Source organism: Mirounga angustirostris, unplaced genomic scaffold (assembly GCF_029215605.1).
Source record: "Mirounga angustirostris isolate CCGP_5_RB_7025 unplaced genomic scaffold, mMirAng1.0.hap1 SCAF_14, whole genome shotgun sequence".
NCBI classification, from domain to species: domain Eukaryota; kingdom Metazoa; phylum Chordata; class Mammalia; order Carnivora; family Phocidae; genus Mirounga; species Mirounga angustirostris.
This window is the reverse complement of record NW_026991722.1, coordinates 36,055,079-36,072,376: the sequence shown is the minus strand read 5'-3', so window position 1 is coordinate 36,072,376 and position 17,298 is coordinate 36,055,079. Positions and strand designations below refer to the sequence as shown.

The following is a 17,298-nucleotide window of genomic DNA, read 5'->3' as shown; positions in this document are numbered from 1 at the left end:
AACATGTAAGTGTTAAATAATTTTTTAAAAAGTACGACTAGTAACAAAGAGACCTAATGTCTCCTTTGGTATGTTGTAATTTGAATATGGTGTCATTCAGATGCATAATGTTTCTTTTAGTTCAACTGTAAAAATGTTTATTGAGCAACTACTAATTGTCACGTGCCAGGTTTGACCATGGAATCTGAAGGAGTAGGCTTCTCACTGAATCAAAGAGAAGGGCATGGTTCTGCCCACCAGATTTGCCTTTTCAACTCAGTGACTCTTAATCCATGGTCACATCGGCGTTGTGATTTTGGTTTCCATTCCCCAGATCCTCCATGGCGTATTCCTGGGGCCCTCAGAGTGGAAAGTGGCACTGGCACCAAAGGGCTCCTTCTCCTCCCCTGTCCGTCTCCTGGGCCCTGTCAGTGCCACTCCCTTCATAGGTGTCACTGCTGGCTGCTTACTATGTCGTGTGCTCCCAATTTATTTGTACGAACCCGCTACCTCTTCCAGTTACGATTTGAATTTCAGAATCGTGCTCGATTTAAAAAAAACACCCGAGGGCAACATGAAGTGATTTCTGCATCCAAAGTCCGCATCCCAGGAGCAGGCTGGGCTTAAAGGTTCTTTCTCTTGCAGCTCGATGACTGCACGCTGCAGCTGTCCCACAATGGCGCCTACCTGGACTTGGAGGCCACTCTGGCGGAGCAACGGGACGAGCTGGAAGGCTTCCAGGATGATGCTGGGTAAGAGCAACAGTTGCCCCTGCTGACTAGTCCCAACCTTCCAAGATATGGGGGTACATTAAGGCCTTAAAATACTCAGAAGGGACCACCGTAGCTTTGACCTTCTCTGCATTCACAGTCACACAAGAGAAGGGAGATGCAAGTGACTGACCAGTAGTAATTGCAAACTCTTTTGCATTTTGAGTAATTTTTCTTGACAAGGCCACTCAGGGGCAGGAAAATTTCTGGTATAGTTTAATTAAGCACATTATATTGACCTTTTTTTTTAAACCAAATATAATTAAATTAATATTTAATAGATTTTAGTAGTTTGACAATCTGTCTTAAGCATTGTTTTTACTGATAACTTTCTGGATATTTCATTTCCTTGGCAGATGTCCTAGTAGATTATTTTATACTATATCATCTTTTGAACTCACAACAGTGGAGAAAATGATTTGTGATGGTGTTAATTAACATTAAGTTACTTTTAGACTACATACAGAATTGCTTAATACTTCTGATTGCTGTGAATCTGAATAAAGCTATAGACATAAAAAATCAGAGAGGTGTGCAGAAAGTCAAAGCACATAAAAATCACATATACACATACAGTCAGCTATTCCTTATTTATTAGGTTTTGAAATAGCTTTTTATTTGGGGGCCCCCTGCCGCCTTTTCTGTCCTCATCCATCAGAACCAAGTAGATCTCTGATTTCATCACCTTCCTCCTTAGAAACCTTCAGAGATTCCCTGTTGCTTTCCAAATAAAGCTTAGCTATCTGAATCTGGTGTTCGAGGACCTCCCCAAAAGTTCCTTTGAAGCTACCTTGCCTGAATTAAAAATAGATTACAGCCAGATGAATCTTATCTGGGAGTGCTGATTCTTCATGGATGGCTCAAAAATGAGGGAAAATGGAAACCTTCTTAGTGTTAGTTTTCTACCTGACTCTAGTATTTACGGTGATTTGCTGGGTTTTCCCTATACCTGCCACAGTTTATGGTGCTTCCCCCCTTAATTGTCCCCCCCTCAGTTGTCTGCTGCTAAAGCTCTACTAGGTCGGTACTGGGCTTGTCTGTATATCTATCATCTAGCATTTTCTGAACACATTATAGGTACTTACTGAACATTGGTAGTCAAGTAAATGGCAGGATCCCAGAATGGATTCCTGAATAACATGACCATGAGCACTAAGGCCAAGCTCCTTCGTAGGAACCAGCAAGGTTTTCTGAGGACACAATGGGAACAGACCCTAGAAACTACCATAGGCTATACACACACTCATTATTATGTCACACAAGCTTCTACTCATCATTATTAAAAAAAAATTATTAGATTGATAGACTTGGGAAAATTCCATTGCTATAGTTTTTACTGAGTATTTGACAATGACATCCCTTTATATAAGATGCAAGAATTCAGGCTGGATGACAGTTTAATTGGATGACTTCATGGCTCATTGATTAAACATACACCAGGTGTGTTATGAGTAGATTATTATCAACCTGAAAAATGTCTCTACTGGTGTTATAGTTGAAGACCATGCCCTGTTTGATTTTTTTCTTTCTTATCAAAATTCAAATGATTTGGAGATGGGAGCTTAGGGAAAAAAAAGCATCACTACATTAGCCAGCAGTTGGAGTTAAGAGTGGGGAAGAAAGGGGCACCTGGGTGGTGCAATCAGTTAAGCATCTGGCTCTTGATTTCGGGTCAAGTCATGATCTCAGGGTCCTGGGATTGAGCCCTGCATTGGGCTCGGTGCCGGGCATGGAGTCTATTTAGGATTCTCTCTCTCCCTCTGCCCCCTGCCCCCAGCATGTGCACACTCTCTCTAAAAAAGAAAATTAGAGTGGGGAAGAAAATAACAGTTATGGAACGCCTGTTATGCCAACCACGATACCAGGCACGTTATTCACGGTCTGTTTATTTAATAGTTCATTCTCTTAACAGTCATGTGACTGGATTTCATTGTTTCTGTTTCTCATCTGAAACAACTGAGGGTCAGGAGTTAAATTACACGTCCAGGGAGAGAGAGCCAGTAGATGGTAGAGCCAAGTTTGAACGCAGGTGGACCCAATTCCAAGTCTGTACTCCCCGATCCTCCCAGGAGCTTCTGGGCAAAGGCATTTCAGGTTCACTCAGGAAATACATTGGCACCTTTGGTGACGTAAGGTTGGTTCATGCAAGGACATCATCGGCCCCAGGCTAAAACACTGGATTTGGTTCCAGTAGCACTCAAGCACGCTGCATGGTGGCTCCGGGGAGGACGCATTTGCTGCCATCATATGGCACTGTCAGCATTAGCATCCAGGTGCTGGTAGTCCCCTTGGCCATGCCTCAAGAGCCAGGAACCCTGCTGCAAGCTCCCCAGAGGAGATCCTGGGGCTTACTTTCTCACTCTGTTTCCTTGCGAATCATCACCTGCCATGGGTCCATCTGATAGGTGCACCTTGACCCCATTTCTGCACCCTACACCTAAGATGGATTATGGCAAGATGAGAAGGCCATAATATGTGGGAAAGTATCAACAGGAGAAGGTCCCAGACCATGCTGGGTAGCTGTGCTTTTGACAGGCGGGCCCCAAACTCAGCCCAGAGGGAGCTTTATGTCTTTGTAAAAGTCCTGGTTTGTGGTGACCTCCCCATGTTGTCCTTTGGAATGTACTCAGGATGACCCTCCTTTTTGTCCGGAAGAGTATGAAGAAGCTACCCTATTGACCACTGGTGGGGAGGCCCCTGTGTCCCTGGCTTAGGTTGCAGAAGACAGGCCAGGATGATGATGCCTTGGCCTTGCCAGGTCCTCCTTTATCCCTGGGTCACCTACCACCACTGAGCCCTGGCGGCATTATGGCAGCTTGCTGGGAGCTGGTTGGAAGCAGCCTGTAGGCTGAGCCTTCCTGCACAGGTGGGAGGCATCTGAACACATCTGCAGTGTCATTTGCATTGAGTGTCCCTCCCAGGTCCTCCCCTAGGAGGGTGGCACTTGGCAAAGTCTGTGTGCCTGAGAACTCTTGTCTCCCACGAATGGGAGTTAAAATATTTCTTTTTAGTTAAGAATTGCCCTTTGGAGGCATGAAAAGGACACATGAAACCATTTTTTTCTTGATTTCTTTGTGTGAATTATAGCAAAAATCTGCTAAAGTTGTCCCCATATAATGACAACGTGTGGCAGGCAGTGTGCAAATGGTGGTGTTTTTTTGTGCAGGGTGTTCTGAGAGAATTTCTTTGCTAGAGGAGTTTCTTTGTTCTTGTCCATTACCCTGCTCTTTTATGCCAAGACTAAAAATTACCTCACTCCTTGTTTAGAATTATCACTTAAGCTATAGTTAATTGGAGAAGAGGAGAAAGACCTTCAAAAGTGGAAGGACAAAGCAATTATTATGCTACCAAAATGGAGCCAGGTCTATTTATTGCCTTCCAAGGCCAGGGAAATTAGCCACCACAGCATGGTGCACAGAACCAGAAGTCTTGAACCCTCTGGATGATTATTCCTGACCCTTCATTGTGTGACCTTGTGCAAGCCACTTTATTCTTGATAGGAGATTATAAAATTTATTTATAAAATGAGGACGATACTACTCAATTCCATTTACCTCCCTGTGTCAGCAGGGATCCCAACAAGGTCTCTGGGACTGGAGGAGAGCACAGTGGGGAGCAGCATGGCCTGGTGGTTAGGGACATGGGCTTTGCAGTTAGTCTCATGGCTGTGTGACCATAGGGATGCTACTTCCCCTCTCTGAACCCCAGTCTCCTAGTAACTGGGGATAATCATAATGCATCCTCGTTGGGTTGTTGTGGGGAAAAAATGCAATGACGTGTGGTATCTAAAACAGTGAGCTAGTTCCCAGCATATAATACAAATTCAAAAGGAATAGCCCTTACTATAATTACAGTCAGCATTTGAGAAGTAGATACACTGAAATGGGAATCACTGGATTTTAGACCTGGATGGGTCCATGCAGACCAAGCACTCTGAAATCTCATTTCTTTTAGTTAAGGAAACCAAGGCTGGATCCTTGCCTACAGGGCAGAGCTGGGCCAGAGAGCCCAGACTCTTTTTTGCTTATTTCTACCTCCACTGCCTCCGAAAGAAAACCAGTGCCAGGGACCTGTCACCGAGAAGATGGGGCTTGAGGTTAGCCCTGGAGGGGATAGCGGCCTTGCGAGGGCGAGGGGGCCGTGGGTGGGGGGAGCACCGTAGAGCTCCGAGGAGCTTGAGGAGCACTTGAGAGCTGCAAGGTGCGGTGAGGATCAGTGTGGTTGTTGCACGTGGGGTGTGCATCCCCAAGCGCTCCTACCTTTGTCTCGGTCACTTAGGGTACTCACCTTTCCCTGCGTTTGGCTCTGTTCAGGCCTGCACCCCGGGGGCAGCTCTGAAGACAGTCGCTGCTTCTCTCGCAGTCCCCTCATGGGCTGGGGTGCTGCTAACTCCTCCTCACCCCCTGCTGGTCCTCACAGGGCTGTGTGTGCGTGGGGAAGTCGGGTGCAACCCTGGGGGCTGGGGAGGGCTTGCCAGTGGGAGGCTTGTGGCTCAGGCCGGGCAGGGCTGGAAAGGGCTGAACATTTGAAGGGACTTAGAGCCAAATACCCCCGGACAAAGCTGCCTAGAAATGCTGGCTTCTAGGCGCCTGCTTCAGGAGGTTTGGCGTGGGGCCTGGGATCCTGGCCAGTTCAAAAGCTCCTCAGGTGGTCTGCTGTTTGGTGAGAAACCTACAGCCTAGGTTCTCAGTGTTGGAGCGGGTCCTGCACCCACCTGAGGAACTTTAACAACTTCCCTTCCCGCTCAGCTTCAGACCAATGAAATCAGAACTTGGGGGTGGGCCCACACGGTGCTGCTTTTTAAAGCCCTCCAGGGCAGCCTGGGAAGACCGTTCCTGAAAATGCTGCCGGAAGTTGTGCAAGGGACCGTGAACTCCCGCGCTGAGAGGACGGTGCAATGGGCCGGCTCTAAGTCCCCTCCGGTGCAGGTGAGGAAGCTGGTGTGCAGGGGCCTTTGTGCCCCCAGCCTTCCAGCTTTGCAGTCGATGTGCGTAGGGGTACAAAGGGGTTGTGGAGAGCCCTGGTTTGGCTCTAAGATGCCTAGCTTCTCAGCCTATAGCTCGTAAACCCCAAGGAACCATGTGTGTGTGTGTATGGTGGGGCACGGACCCCTGAGGTTTCTGCATGGTTTGTGGGTGAGGGAGCTCAATAGCAAAGAGTGGAGCCCTGAACTTGCCAGGATGGCCCCTTTTGGTTGAAAAGGGCCGGTTTTCTCCCTCACCCAGGCCAGCAGCCAGGCTTGGTAGGCTGCAGTTTGAGCCTGGTGCCCACTAAGAAGACAGGAGACCCTTCGTCTCCTTCGCTGACTTGCCAGAAGAGCCCCGGACAACACGCCTATACTCTCAGCTGAAGGTCATCACCTAGGAGGAGAGTAAGGAAAAGCTGCTCACTGCTTCCCATCCACACCTGAACCAGAGTCTGTCTTTCAGCTTGTCCAGGGTTTTTGTTTGTGTATGGCTTGGATTTTCAGGTTCAGTAAGTTATTTAGATTTGGGTTCAAAATGTAGGTGATTTCTCAATGCTGCTTAGTCTAGAAGCGGACAAAGAGGTGACTGGATGAGGTTTCCTGTCCGATAGTAAGAAGGAAAAACTACTTATTCCTTCAAACTTGACCTCTTGGGATGCAAAAAACTCTGAAAATCTGATGGCTGTGGAACCCCTCCTCACCTAAAACCTTGCACACCAGCCCTGGGCCAGTGCTGGGCTGCCTCCGAATAACCTGGAAGAAAGCTGCCTAGAAATAGTAGCTTCTAGGCGCCTGCTTTAGGAGGGTGGGCTGAGGCCCAGATCCTCGCTTCTTGAAAAGCTCCTCAGGTGGTCTGCTGTTTGGTTGGGAACTTACAGCCTAGGTTTTCAGTGTTGGAGCGGGTCCTGCACCCACCTGAGGAACTTGAACAACTTCCCTTCCTGCTCAGCTTCAGACCAATGAAATCAGAACTTGGGGGTGGGCCTAGGCAGTGGTGCTTTTTAAAGCCCTCTTGGGCTGCCTGGGAAGGAGATGGTTCTGCAGGAAATCCGAGGAGAGAATCTACTCCTATGCTGAGTGGACAGTGGGAATGGAAAGGCTCTAAGTACCTTCAAATGCCGACCGCATCACTGGACAAAGATGGCATCTGGCGGGAGTGGGTGAGCGTGGGTGGGCACTGGGCTTTAAGGTGGGGTTGGGAGTCAGAAGAGACCTAACCTTCAAAGGGGAGTTCTCTTGGAAGTCCAGTAACCAGGAGGGGGGTGTGAGTGTACAGAACTTTGAGCAGGGAGGCTGCTGTCTGATGTGGCCCACCGTGATCTCTAGCACCTGAGCCTGGTGACAGAGGAAGTGGTGGGGGCGGGGGGGGGATGGGGAGGGGAGGGTGCTGTGGTACTAGCTGACTACAGCAAGACAAGGGTAGAATGAACACCTGACATTAATTGGCTAATATACAAACAGCAACTGTAGAAAAGTAGTGAGGTTCTGGAGTGGGACCAATTTGGGGAGGGAGAGAGAGCAATTATACAAATTAGGTTACCTTGAACCATACTCAAGGTGTGAGGTTGCCAGGTGAGGAATGTTGGTCTGGGACCCAGATGACAAGCATCAAAGACCAGAGAGGCAGGGGTGATTCCTTGGAGGAAAACTTTATTTAAGTTTTATTTATGTCTGGAGACAGCATGCCAGCACACGAGTTGGGGGAGAGGCAGAGGGAGAGAACCTTCAAGCAGATTCCCCTGCTGAGTGCGAAGTCTGAGATCGGGGCTCGAATCCACGACCCTGAGGTCATGACGTGAGCTGAAACCAAGAGCTGGATGCTGAACTCACTGAGCCACCCAGGCACCCCTAAAACTTCTCTTAAAAATGAAGTCTAATTAGATAATTAGGGCCATTTGAAGGACGGTATGTTGATGACAAGATGCTCTTAGGGTCCTGGACTTATTTCATCTTTCTACTTTGCCATCCTTAGGATGTGGCTTCCATCTTTCATGCTTCATCACAGTTCAAATATGGCTGCTTGCCTTCCAGCAGCACATCAAGGCAAGAAGGCCTGTAGTGGGTACGGTATATCTTCAACCAAAATAAGTTTGTTTCCTGTTGGAGTTCAAATGTAGTCAGTCCTCCTTGGGACGGGTAGAGCTGCTATAGCCTCCTCGAAATGAGGATTCCATCTCTGCATCCAGAGTAGTTGCTTTATTAAAGTAAAAAAAAATTTTTTTAAAGCTTTTATTTTTTTTAAAGACTTTGAGAGAGCATGAGCAAGGGGGAGGGAGAAGCAGACTCCCCGCTGGGCACAGAGCCCTATGCAGGGTTTGATCTCATGACCTTGAGATCATGACCTGAGCTGAAATCAAGAGTTGGACGCTTAACCAACTTAGCTACCTAGGTGCTCCTTGATATATATTTAAATGAAACCTGGAACTTCAATTCTTTGAATTATTAGAATCTTACTTGGTTAGCCAATATTGTCTTAATTTGCATCTTAATTCCTAATTTCTTTTTTTAAGATTTTATTTGACAGATACAACGAGAGAAGGAACACAAGCAGGGGGAGTGGGAGAGGGAGAAGCAGGCTTCCCGCTGAGCAGGGAGCCTGATGTGGGGCTCGATCCCAGGACTCTGGGATCATGACCTGAGCCGAAGGCAGAGGCTTAACCATCTGAGCCACTCAGGTGCCTCAATGTATGTCCTTTTTGTTAGGGAACTGGGGTAACCTCAATACTAAAACCTAAGAATGCCTGGACTCTTTATCCTTTGTAAGCCCTGGAGAAGGTTAGGCAGGTGTCCAGCAATGGGCAGGATGGTGCAGGTGACCATGGCGTCACTCTGCTTTCAGCCTGGGTCTATTTCTACCAGCTGTGTGACTTGATGCGTTTATCTCCTTTGTATTAGCGTTGTGTTCATCTGCAAAATGGGCACAGCAATGGTACCCACGTTGAAGGTGGGAGAAACCAGGGATGGGAGATGGAGGACCCCTTCTGTAGACTTGGCTGCCACTTACTACCACTCCCCTCAGCTGAGGCCAGTCCTCTCCTTTGCTTGGAACTCCTGGGATCTGAGGCTGCTTTCTCTCAGTTGGCTTCCACAGCCCGTGGCCCCCGAACCCACACAGATTTCTTCCATTGTAGGATTTCATGTACAGGGGCAGATGGGGAAGGAGGGCTAATGTTGAAGCAGAGGAATTTTAAGTGATAAAACTACAAAATAGGCCTTTCTTCTGTGGTCTTTTAATTCCCTTAGGGGTGAGCATTACCAAGCCAATTGCCTGCTTTCTCCGTGCACAAGCACAGAAAGACCCCCCCCCCCGCCGGCCCAGGATGGGGCTCGTTTCAGTGCAGGTGCCCAGAATCCCAAACCCCATCACACCACACCCCCACTGTGGGACTGGAGAATTCTGTGGGAAAACAAGCACTTCCTCAAAATTCGATTTTTTTTTTTTTGTAGTCGCTTGAAGATAAAAGCAGGACTATCAGTCGGTGCTCTTGAACTTTTCCAGGACTTGAGCTGTTCCAAAATCTTTTCCCTGGTCATTCCATACTACCCCCCCCCCCCCCCCATATCCGGGCATCTAAAGCATGTACTTTTTTGTCTACATGCTTTATTTATTGACTCCTAACTGCTGATAACATGAGTTACAGAAAATCCTGGGGCCTGTGGACTCAGGGTTTGCTGTTACTCATCATTAGGGTCTGGCCTTAACTCACTGGTTCTCAGGTTAGTGCTCCAAGCTTGATCTCTGCTACACACCTGGTGGCTACTCCCCCCCCCGCCGCCCCTCCCCCCCCGCCGCCCCTCCCCACCCCTCCCCCCCTCCCCCCGCCCCGTCCCAGGACACCCTACAGTTTGTTCAATAGTTCAGGTCCATGCACTTAGAATTTTCTAGCATGATCACAAAACTTGAAGGAAGGTCAACATCTGGATTGTCCAGAGAAAGATTTTTGTGTGTGAAGAAAGTTTTGCAGCCCGTGTTTATAGGCATCACAGACTTGCGAAGATGGGTCAAGTGGTGTATACTTGAGAAAAGTTCCTCGAGACCAGTGCCTTGCACATAACAATTGTAAAACAATCGGATGAACAAAGAATAAAGGAGGGGCTCGTGGGGATCTGAAGGGATCCTGAATGCAGATTTTCTGCTTATAAGCAGCTGCTGGGCTGGAGGCCACTGCATGATTTTGTAGGCCTATGCAAGTGGTTTTCCTTTCGCCTTTGGAGGAGACCATTTTTATTTATTTTTTTAAAGATTTTATTTATTGGAGAGCGAGCGAGAGAGAAACAGCATGAGAGAGGAGAGGGTCAGAGGGAGAAGCAGGCTCCCCGCCGAGCAGGGAGCCCGATGCGGGACTCGATCCTGGGACTCCAGGATCATGACCTGAGCCGAAGGCAGTCGCTTAACCAACTGAGCCACCCAGGCGCCCGGAGACCATTTTTAAAAGCCATATTTTCTCCTCTTACCAGGTCTCAAGAATAAAAACTGTTGTAGTCATTACTGTGAATTCATAATCATGTTAGTCACGTGTCCTGGTGAGATTTTGTTCTCTCCAACACCACCCCAAAACCCGGAAGCAGGAGAGAACTGCCAGACTGGGGAGAGGAGTGGCCAGAAAAGTGATGGGATGGGGCTCAGCCACTGAGAGACCCCATAGGTTATCTGCTGCTGTGCTGGTTGGCTGGCTCCATTTTACCTTTATTCACTGGCTCTTCCCTTTGTCCAAATCCCAAAGCCTTTGTTACCCCTAGGTAGCCAGGACACCTGTTTTCTCCCAGTTATCCTCTCAACTGCTGGGTGCTTTAGTCCTTCTCTGCACAGGATGGGACGAGCCCCACTAGGAGCAGAATTGGGGAGGAGGGCCCATCCTATTTTCTTTAAAGAGTTTGAGGGTGCAAGAGTGTGAGCACGAGTGGGGAGAGGGAGAAGCAGGCTCCCTGCTGAGTGGGGAGCCCCACGTGGGGTTCGATCCTGGGACCCTGAAATCATGACCTGAGCCGAAGGCAGACACTTAACTGTCTGGAGCCACCCAGGCGCCCCCCCCATCCTGTTTTCACGGTATAAATTGGCATTCTTGAGAATAAATGGCCCGTAAGCTCTTTGGTGGACTCCTACTTCCTGTGAGCAAGGGGTAAAAGCTGTAACCGTCTTGACTTCACAGCAAACTGGCTTTTTGATGACCCCACTGTGTGCCCTTCTTCTGTAGCCAAAAAATGTAAAAATGTCAAGCAGATGTGTGTGGTTACATTCCAGGGATTTCACTTGATGGGCACAGATTTTAAAGTTTTCCCAACATGGTCAAGCATGAGTACACACTATATGGATGGAAGGAGTTGACCAGGTTTGGTAATAAAATGTGTGTGTGATCCCACAGAGTCAAACTTCATCGTTTAATTTTCTGTAAAGCCCTGTGACATCACGTTATTTCATGGTAGATTCTCGTTCTGTTTCAGTCCCTGCTTATCTAGAGTCTCTCTGAGGTGGGTGTGCCAGAAGCTTCAAGTTGATTGACAGCATGTAGGTGTTCTCATGGCGACCACTCTGATCCCGGTGTCCATTTTGTCTTCTGTCTCCATTAGGCGGGGCAAGAAGCACAGCATCATCCTGAGGACACAGCTGTCCGTGAGGGTCCACGCCTGCATCGGTGAGTGACAGATGCAGAAGGGGATACTTCCCATCTGCCCTCAAGTGATTAAACATGTGATAAGAAATGTTCTCTAAGCAACAAAATACCTAGGATACTTAGGGTTATGCTCTCTACTTGGGTAAGCCCCTAGCCCAGATTGTTAGTTTAGTGAAGCAATTTCCGGCAATAGCTTTTGAATCCCTGTTTCGTTCTGATTTCTTTTGCTGTTCAGTGAGTGAAGAGAGCTGGAGGTAAGGCAGAATGTTGATGAGGTTCTTTGTGGGGCAGTGTCTGTGTGAACCTCCAGCCAGTTGAAGTGATCGTCACGTGCCTTCTGGTGGCTCTTCGAAGCTCCCTGTGGGGACGTGGGGGTTGCAGCTCCAGGTTGTGGTCAGGTGATAAAAAGGGACCTGTCGGGTCAGTGTAGGATGGGGCGTACAAAGAAACCAAGCAATATGGTGTCGAGGGGATGTATTTGTGGTTCAGAATGGTTTGCAAGCGTCACACAGGGACCCCATTGGGGCCATTCCTGCAGCCATTTCCTGTACCTCTTGGTTTCCCCACCTACACATGTGGGTTGAATGGCAATGAAAGCAGTTATTGATGTGAAGTAGACCATTTTTATGTGAGGCGTATCTAAAACCATGGCCTGGTTTCCTCCTGGCGTTGGGCTAAGTTGAGGCAAGTATCTAGTGTCCTAAAGAAAATTAAAATTCACTTCATACATAGAAGTTTTCCGTATCTGCCTCCTTTTACTTTTATTATAAGTTGTGGTCTTAATTCAGGCCTCTCATTAAGAGCACAAATCATCGTGTTGAGGCCCAGTCTACACCTGGAGTGTGGGGACGGAGTGGAGTGGGAAGGATTGTTTCTGGTCCTTTCCCTTTCTTCCTGCTTCTCTGTTGGAGATCCAGGGATGGGGTGAGGAGGTGGCTGGACGTGGGGGGAATCCGCGTAATTTTAGGTCATCTAGTATTAAATGTGTGAGGCCAGAAGAGTCTCCAGGGACCATCTCTGACTGTGTGGCCAACGAGGAATCGTGTAGCAGACTCCTCAGCCTCAGGGTGGGAGGGCTCCTAATCTTGTTGGAAACATAGTGAGATCGGTAGAACCTTCAGCACTGACTGTTCACTTCTCAACTGCCCGTGGCACTGAGTGACCATGAACCATGTACTATAAAAATATACACTATATATTTAATCATTTGCTTTAATTACCTGCTTTACACTTTTTCCTGTTACTTTATATATAAATCATGTCTACCTGAAGAAAAGGCCTGTGACCTATGACTTTGGGTAATCCTACCTTCCCCCACAGCCAGAACTAGAACAAATTCCAGTATGTTATGTGCTGAATACTGTTGAAGTTAACTATTGGTTGAAATATAGCTGATAACCTGTAGAGATTTGGGACATGAAGATGAATTGTATTTCCCAAGATAGTAAGGTGGTGGAAAGCATATTAACACTAAAATAGGGTAGATCAGAATCCTAATGAACTAATTCCTTTTGTGTAAATTCACTTTTTGTACTGAAATATTTCAAGTACAGGAGTTTTTTTAAACCAGCTTCTATGTTATTGACTTGCTGCATTAACTTAGGTATTCTATAGTCTCCTGTAATATATATACCACGTAAAATACACAACTTCTCCCCATAACACACTGAGCCCCAGCAGCCCGTCCTGCGCTGTCCCAGGACAAGCATTCCTTCATGCTGGAGGGGTTGAACTGGGTGCTGACAGGATCAGAGTGTTCCCAAACCCCCTTAATGCCAGTTGCACTTGCTATTGGAATTAAGTAATTGAATGAAGTGGTAGGTGAATATCCTGTAAACTGATTAAATAGGAGTATAAAAAGTCACTGCTTTGAAAATTCATTGACTATTTTGGACAAGATTCAAAATTGGTTACTACTAAAGCATTTGTCAACATAGGTGGGTTGCAACAACTATAAAAGTTGGAATATTGCAAAAAATCTAGAAGGGCTATATGTAGTCTTCACAAGTGTCTGTTCTTGCTTGACTTCACAGAAATTGAGACTGGAAATCCCAGGACCACATCAGTGGAGGGGTTCATGAAAGAAGGTCCACAGAGAATTCTAGTTAGTAGACCCTTGTTCAAAGAAAGGTCCTAGCTTGAAAGTGGGTGTGAAGGTGTGTGTCCTTATTCTCTATGCCCAGTGTCTCATCACAGGCAAAACCAAGATGATCAGGTCCTGTAGCTGCACATTAAAATAAAGTCTTAAGGTGTTTATTACTTCAGAAGGATTTTGTGCTTTAATTAGTTCTCCCATTCATTACCTCAGCCCTAATTATGTCAGATAGGAGGGTTTGACTGTGTAAATTAACATCAGTACCCAAGAAGGCAAAGTTTATCCTGTGTATTAAATGCTCTTTCTTGTCCCATTTCCTATTATTGGCAAGATCTGGAATAGATTTATTATAATAGCACTAAATATTATCCTTTGGTTATGTATAGAAAATGGAATGTATGCATCGTGTGTATGAAGTACCAACCCCCATTGTGACATATTCTTTCCCTTTCCAAATGGCAATATTAGAGATTTCTTTGGGATGAAAAACCCAAACCTGGAACAATCTTCAGTCAAAATGACAAAAGAAAACATGACAAGAGGGGAGAAAATCTTTTTCACATCAGTTGGTTGAGTCCTTGTTTCTTTTCCAGATGACTTCCCCTCCTTGCCATATGAGCAATGGTTGAACTATGACAGGCATTGGACAATCACTGTTCCCTTACCCCTGGCACCATATGCCATTTCCCCAAAGACCCCTTTCCCCACCATGAGATTGGACTGGAAGGATCCAGGATCAGTTTGGGCTTATGGGTTTAAAATGTTATCAACTAAATTTCTCAAATGTTTTTTTCACCCTACAATCTTTTCTCGTTCATTCCTGCTTTTATTAAGTATAGGAATGTTTAGAATCCAGGACTGCATGTTGATGAATTGGAAGTGACATGCTGTTGGAATTCTTCAGTGTTAACTTTGGAACTCTGGCCCTGATTGGGACAAGAGTGAGTGGAGCCTTTATGGTCCACAACCGAACGGACCTCACAAAAAGTGAAGGCCACTGGGCACTGCTTTGAAGGTCATGGCTGGCAGCCAACACAGGCCTTTTCTGATAGTGCAGCAGGGCTGAAGCAGGAAGTTGGAATGAGATCTTGGTAGAGAGTAAAGAGAGATGCTCCTCTCTAATTTTTATTTCTTTGCACAGTTTTGAGTATGACCACTTGATGTAACATTGTGGCAAACAATGTATGACTCACCTTCCAAATCTAGCTTCAGTCCCTCAGAAAAACCAATGGTCACTTTGTAGGCATGAACTTAGATATGGATGGAAAAAAACCTAGGACAGGCATGTAAAGTCTGCATTTTTATGAGGTTAGCTAGAGAAAATAAATTTTTCGGTCTCTGCAAGTGATCCTATTTCCAGACACCAGAAAAATGTTCAGAGGGCTCTGATGACTCAATCTCATCTTGAAGAGAAAAGGAGTGGAAGAATTGTAGGGCCGAGAGAGGGAATTGAGGATTTAAAAACAAAACAGATTTAAAGTTGTTAGGATCCTAAAGGTAATATCTGAGTGTTTGCTTCTGGCTTGATTTGAAGGCATTTTGTGGGACTTAAAACCTCTGTACTTCAGTTTCCTGGACCAGATCCTGTCTTCTCATTAAGAGAATAAACTCTGTCCAGTGAGAGTCTGTGACCCATAAGGTGGACACTTTAAAGTATCCAGCATTGAGTTAAACAAAAGGATAAATTGGCTGAAGGTTGCAAAATATTTCTGATGGCAGTTTTGAAGGACAAGCTGGTACAAAGGGTTTTTAGAGTCTTTAGAGGCATTTCCCCCAAACCTAGGCGATGATATCTGCTCATGAAGATAGAGATGAGGTAGGCAGAAATTGACAAGGTAGCTGAGGTGACTAATCTCTCCATTAGGTTAGTCTCCTTGCTCATTAAAGGTCAAATCGCAGAGAGGACACTTGTAGAGGAAGAAAAATCACACGAGGAGAAGGCTGCTTTACCCATTGATGCAAAAAAGTAGTCTATTTCCAGCAACACAAACAACAGAACAAGACATGAGCTATCATTTGCCAAGACTTCTGAGCTAAGTCATGCAGGTCTGCTTTGTGCTATACCGTTCCACTGAAGAGGCGAATGACAAATGGGGGGGGGGGCAACATTTCAGGAAGACCCTTCTAGTGCAGGAGTGACTGAGGGGATTCATGACCCCTGACTTCACCCTACCCCCAACCCCCACATACATTTTTGTTCTCCAGTCCCTTCCTCAGGCTCTGCCTTCTTAGGCCTAGGCTTGTATCCTCTTCCACCTTGCCAAGCCTTCTGACTGGGCCCGGTACCACTTCCCCTGCTTCTGAGCATCTTTCCCTTTCCGTGTTAAGTTTGAGCTGGGGTTCTATGTGGCTGAGCCCTTCTGGCCCTGCAGGGAGGCCTCCCTCCAACTGTTTTTTGATGTTTCACTTGCCCCTCGGGTTGGCTTTTATGTGACACTGGGTTTTGGACTGATATTTAGATTCCAATGTGGTCCTCCCTGCCTCTTGACTCTAGAATTCCCATGAAAACTAGAGGTTTCCTTCTACAAATGGCAAAATGCCTTTTGACCCTCTTGGGCTTCAAAGCACCTGGGTGGTATTTCTAAATTAGCTAATCAAGAGGAGGAGCCTCTTAGCATGGTGTGTGTGTGTGTGTGCGCGCACGCGCACTCAGACACTGGAAGCCTGTGTGGTAGCTTGGGTGTCCTGCCCTCCCCCCCCCCCCCCCGGGTGCTGGGAAGAGGAGTGGGTCCACACAGGTGCTGCTGTCCCTATATTGTCTAAGGGGGCGGGCGCCCATGCATCTACTGGGTGACCGTGGTAACCATAACCTAGGCTGTTGTATCCAGAACCACCCCCGTAGTCCCTCTTTTCTCTCCTGGCCCCCCTGCCCTCCTGTGTCTGACTCCAAGTCTTGGGCCTGGGCTTCTTGCTGACTCTGCTCTGCATTCCCCCAGCTTCTGCTCTTATCCTGCCTCTGTAGCCTTGGGACAGGGACAAGGGCAGGGGTTTCCTCCTGCCCTGTTAGTGGATGTCATGATGGCCAAGCTCACAGTGTCCTGGCTATGTCCTTGCCTAGTGGGGTTAGGCACAGCAGGTCACATTTCCTATTATCTGTCCTTCGATGTAGGGATCCATGGATTTTCCAGAAATTCTGTAGCCCATCTCCTGTCCGTGCCATTCTGTAGAGACCTGAGTGGCTGGCCTCGGCGCAAACTGGGCTCAGGTTTGAAATTCTGCGTCTCTCTTTGTAGCAGGAGACTTGTAGTACTCCTATATATTGTTAAGCCTCCCTTTTATACCCCATCAAGTCTGTGACCCGTTTTTACCCACAGTTCTGTTCTCTAGGTAAAAACGGGCTCTCTGGGCTAATCAGATAAACACCTCCCGTCATCTGTTTCCTATTAATCTACCTCCGCTCCCAGAATGTCCACATGTCTAGAAGGCCACTGGGCTTGGGCTGGGATCAGCCTTTCCACTCTGTGTTGGTGGCAACCTCTAAGGGAACTTATGGCCAAACAGTGACTGACAGATGTGCCCTCACCACCACCCCCCAAGGGAGAAAGCCTATGGGGAAGCATGTGGAACATTCCACTAGGTGGTTAAACTGCCCAGAGTCTAGTGTTTAAATGCTGATGGCTATTTAGTTCTGTCACACCTGTCCACACATGCTGTAATTTTAGAGGACAGTATATAGATAGGTCAGGAATGATTTGTTGTCAGGAATTAAAAGAACAATTAGAGAATGAATTTAAAAATGACTCTACTGTCTACAGACATACAGGTAAACATAAATACAGGGAGTGGATAAAGAAAAGGAGACACACCTATGAGAGAATTAGCATAAGAACCTTCCAGATACAGCTGGAAACTCAGGTCAGCTGTGGGAATTAAGAG

General features: G+C 46.9%; 1 protein-coding gene across 7 annotated transcripts in view; it reads left to right on the top strand.

Annotated features, from left to right (window-relative positions):
* Window positions 1–17,298, top strand: part of FHOD3 (formin homology 2 domain containing 3) — a 456,888-nt gene that overhangs the window by 58,291 nt on the left and 381,299 nt on the right. For 6 of the 7 annotated variants that reach the window (XM_045886817.3, XM_045886815.3, XM_054510321.2 and 3 more), the window contains exons 2-3: window positions 625–731; window positions 11,284–11,348. In XM_045886817.3, coding sequence (XP_045742773.1) covers window positions 625–731; window positions 11,284–11,348 — 172 coding nt within the window. Of the gene's footprint in view, window positions 1–624; window positions 732–11,157; window positions 11,185–11,283; window positions 11,349–17,298 lie in introns of all 7 variants that reach the window. The other variant, XM_064577734.1, reaches the window with a different exon arrangement.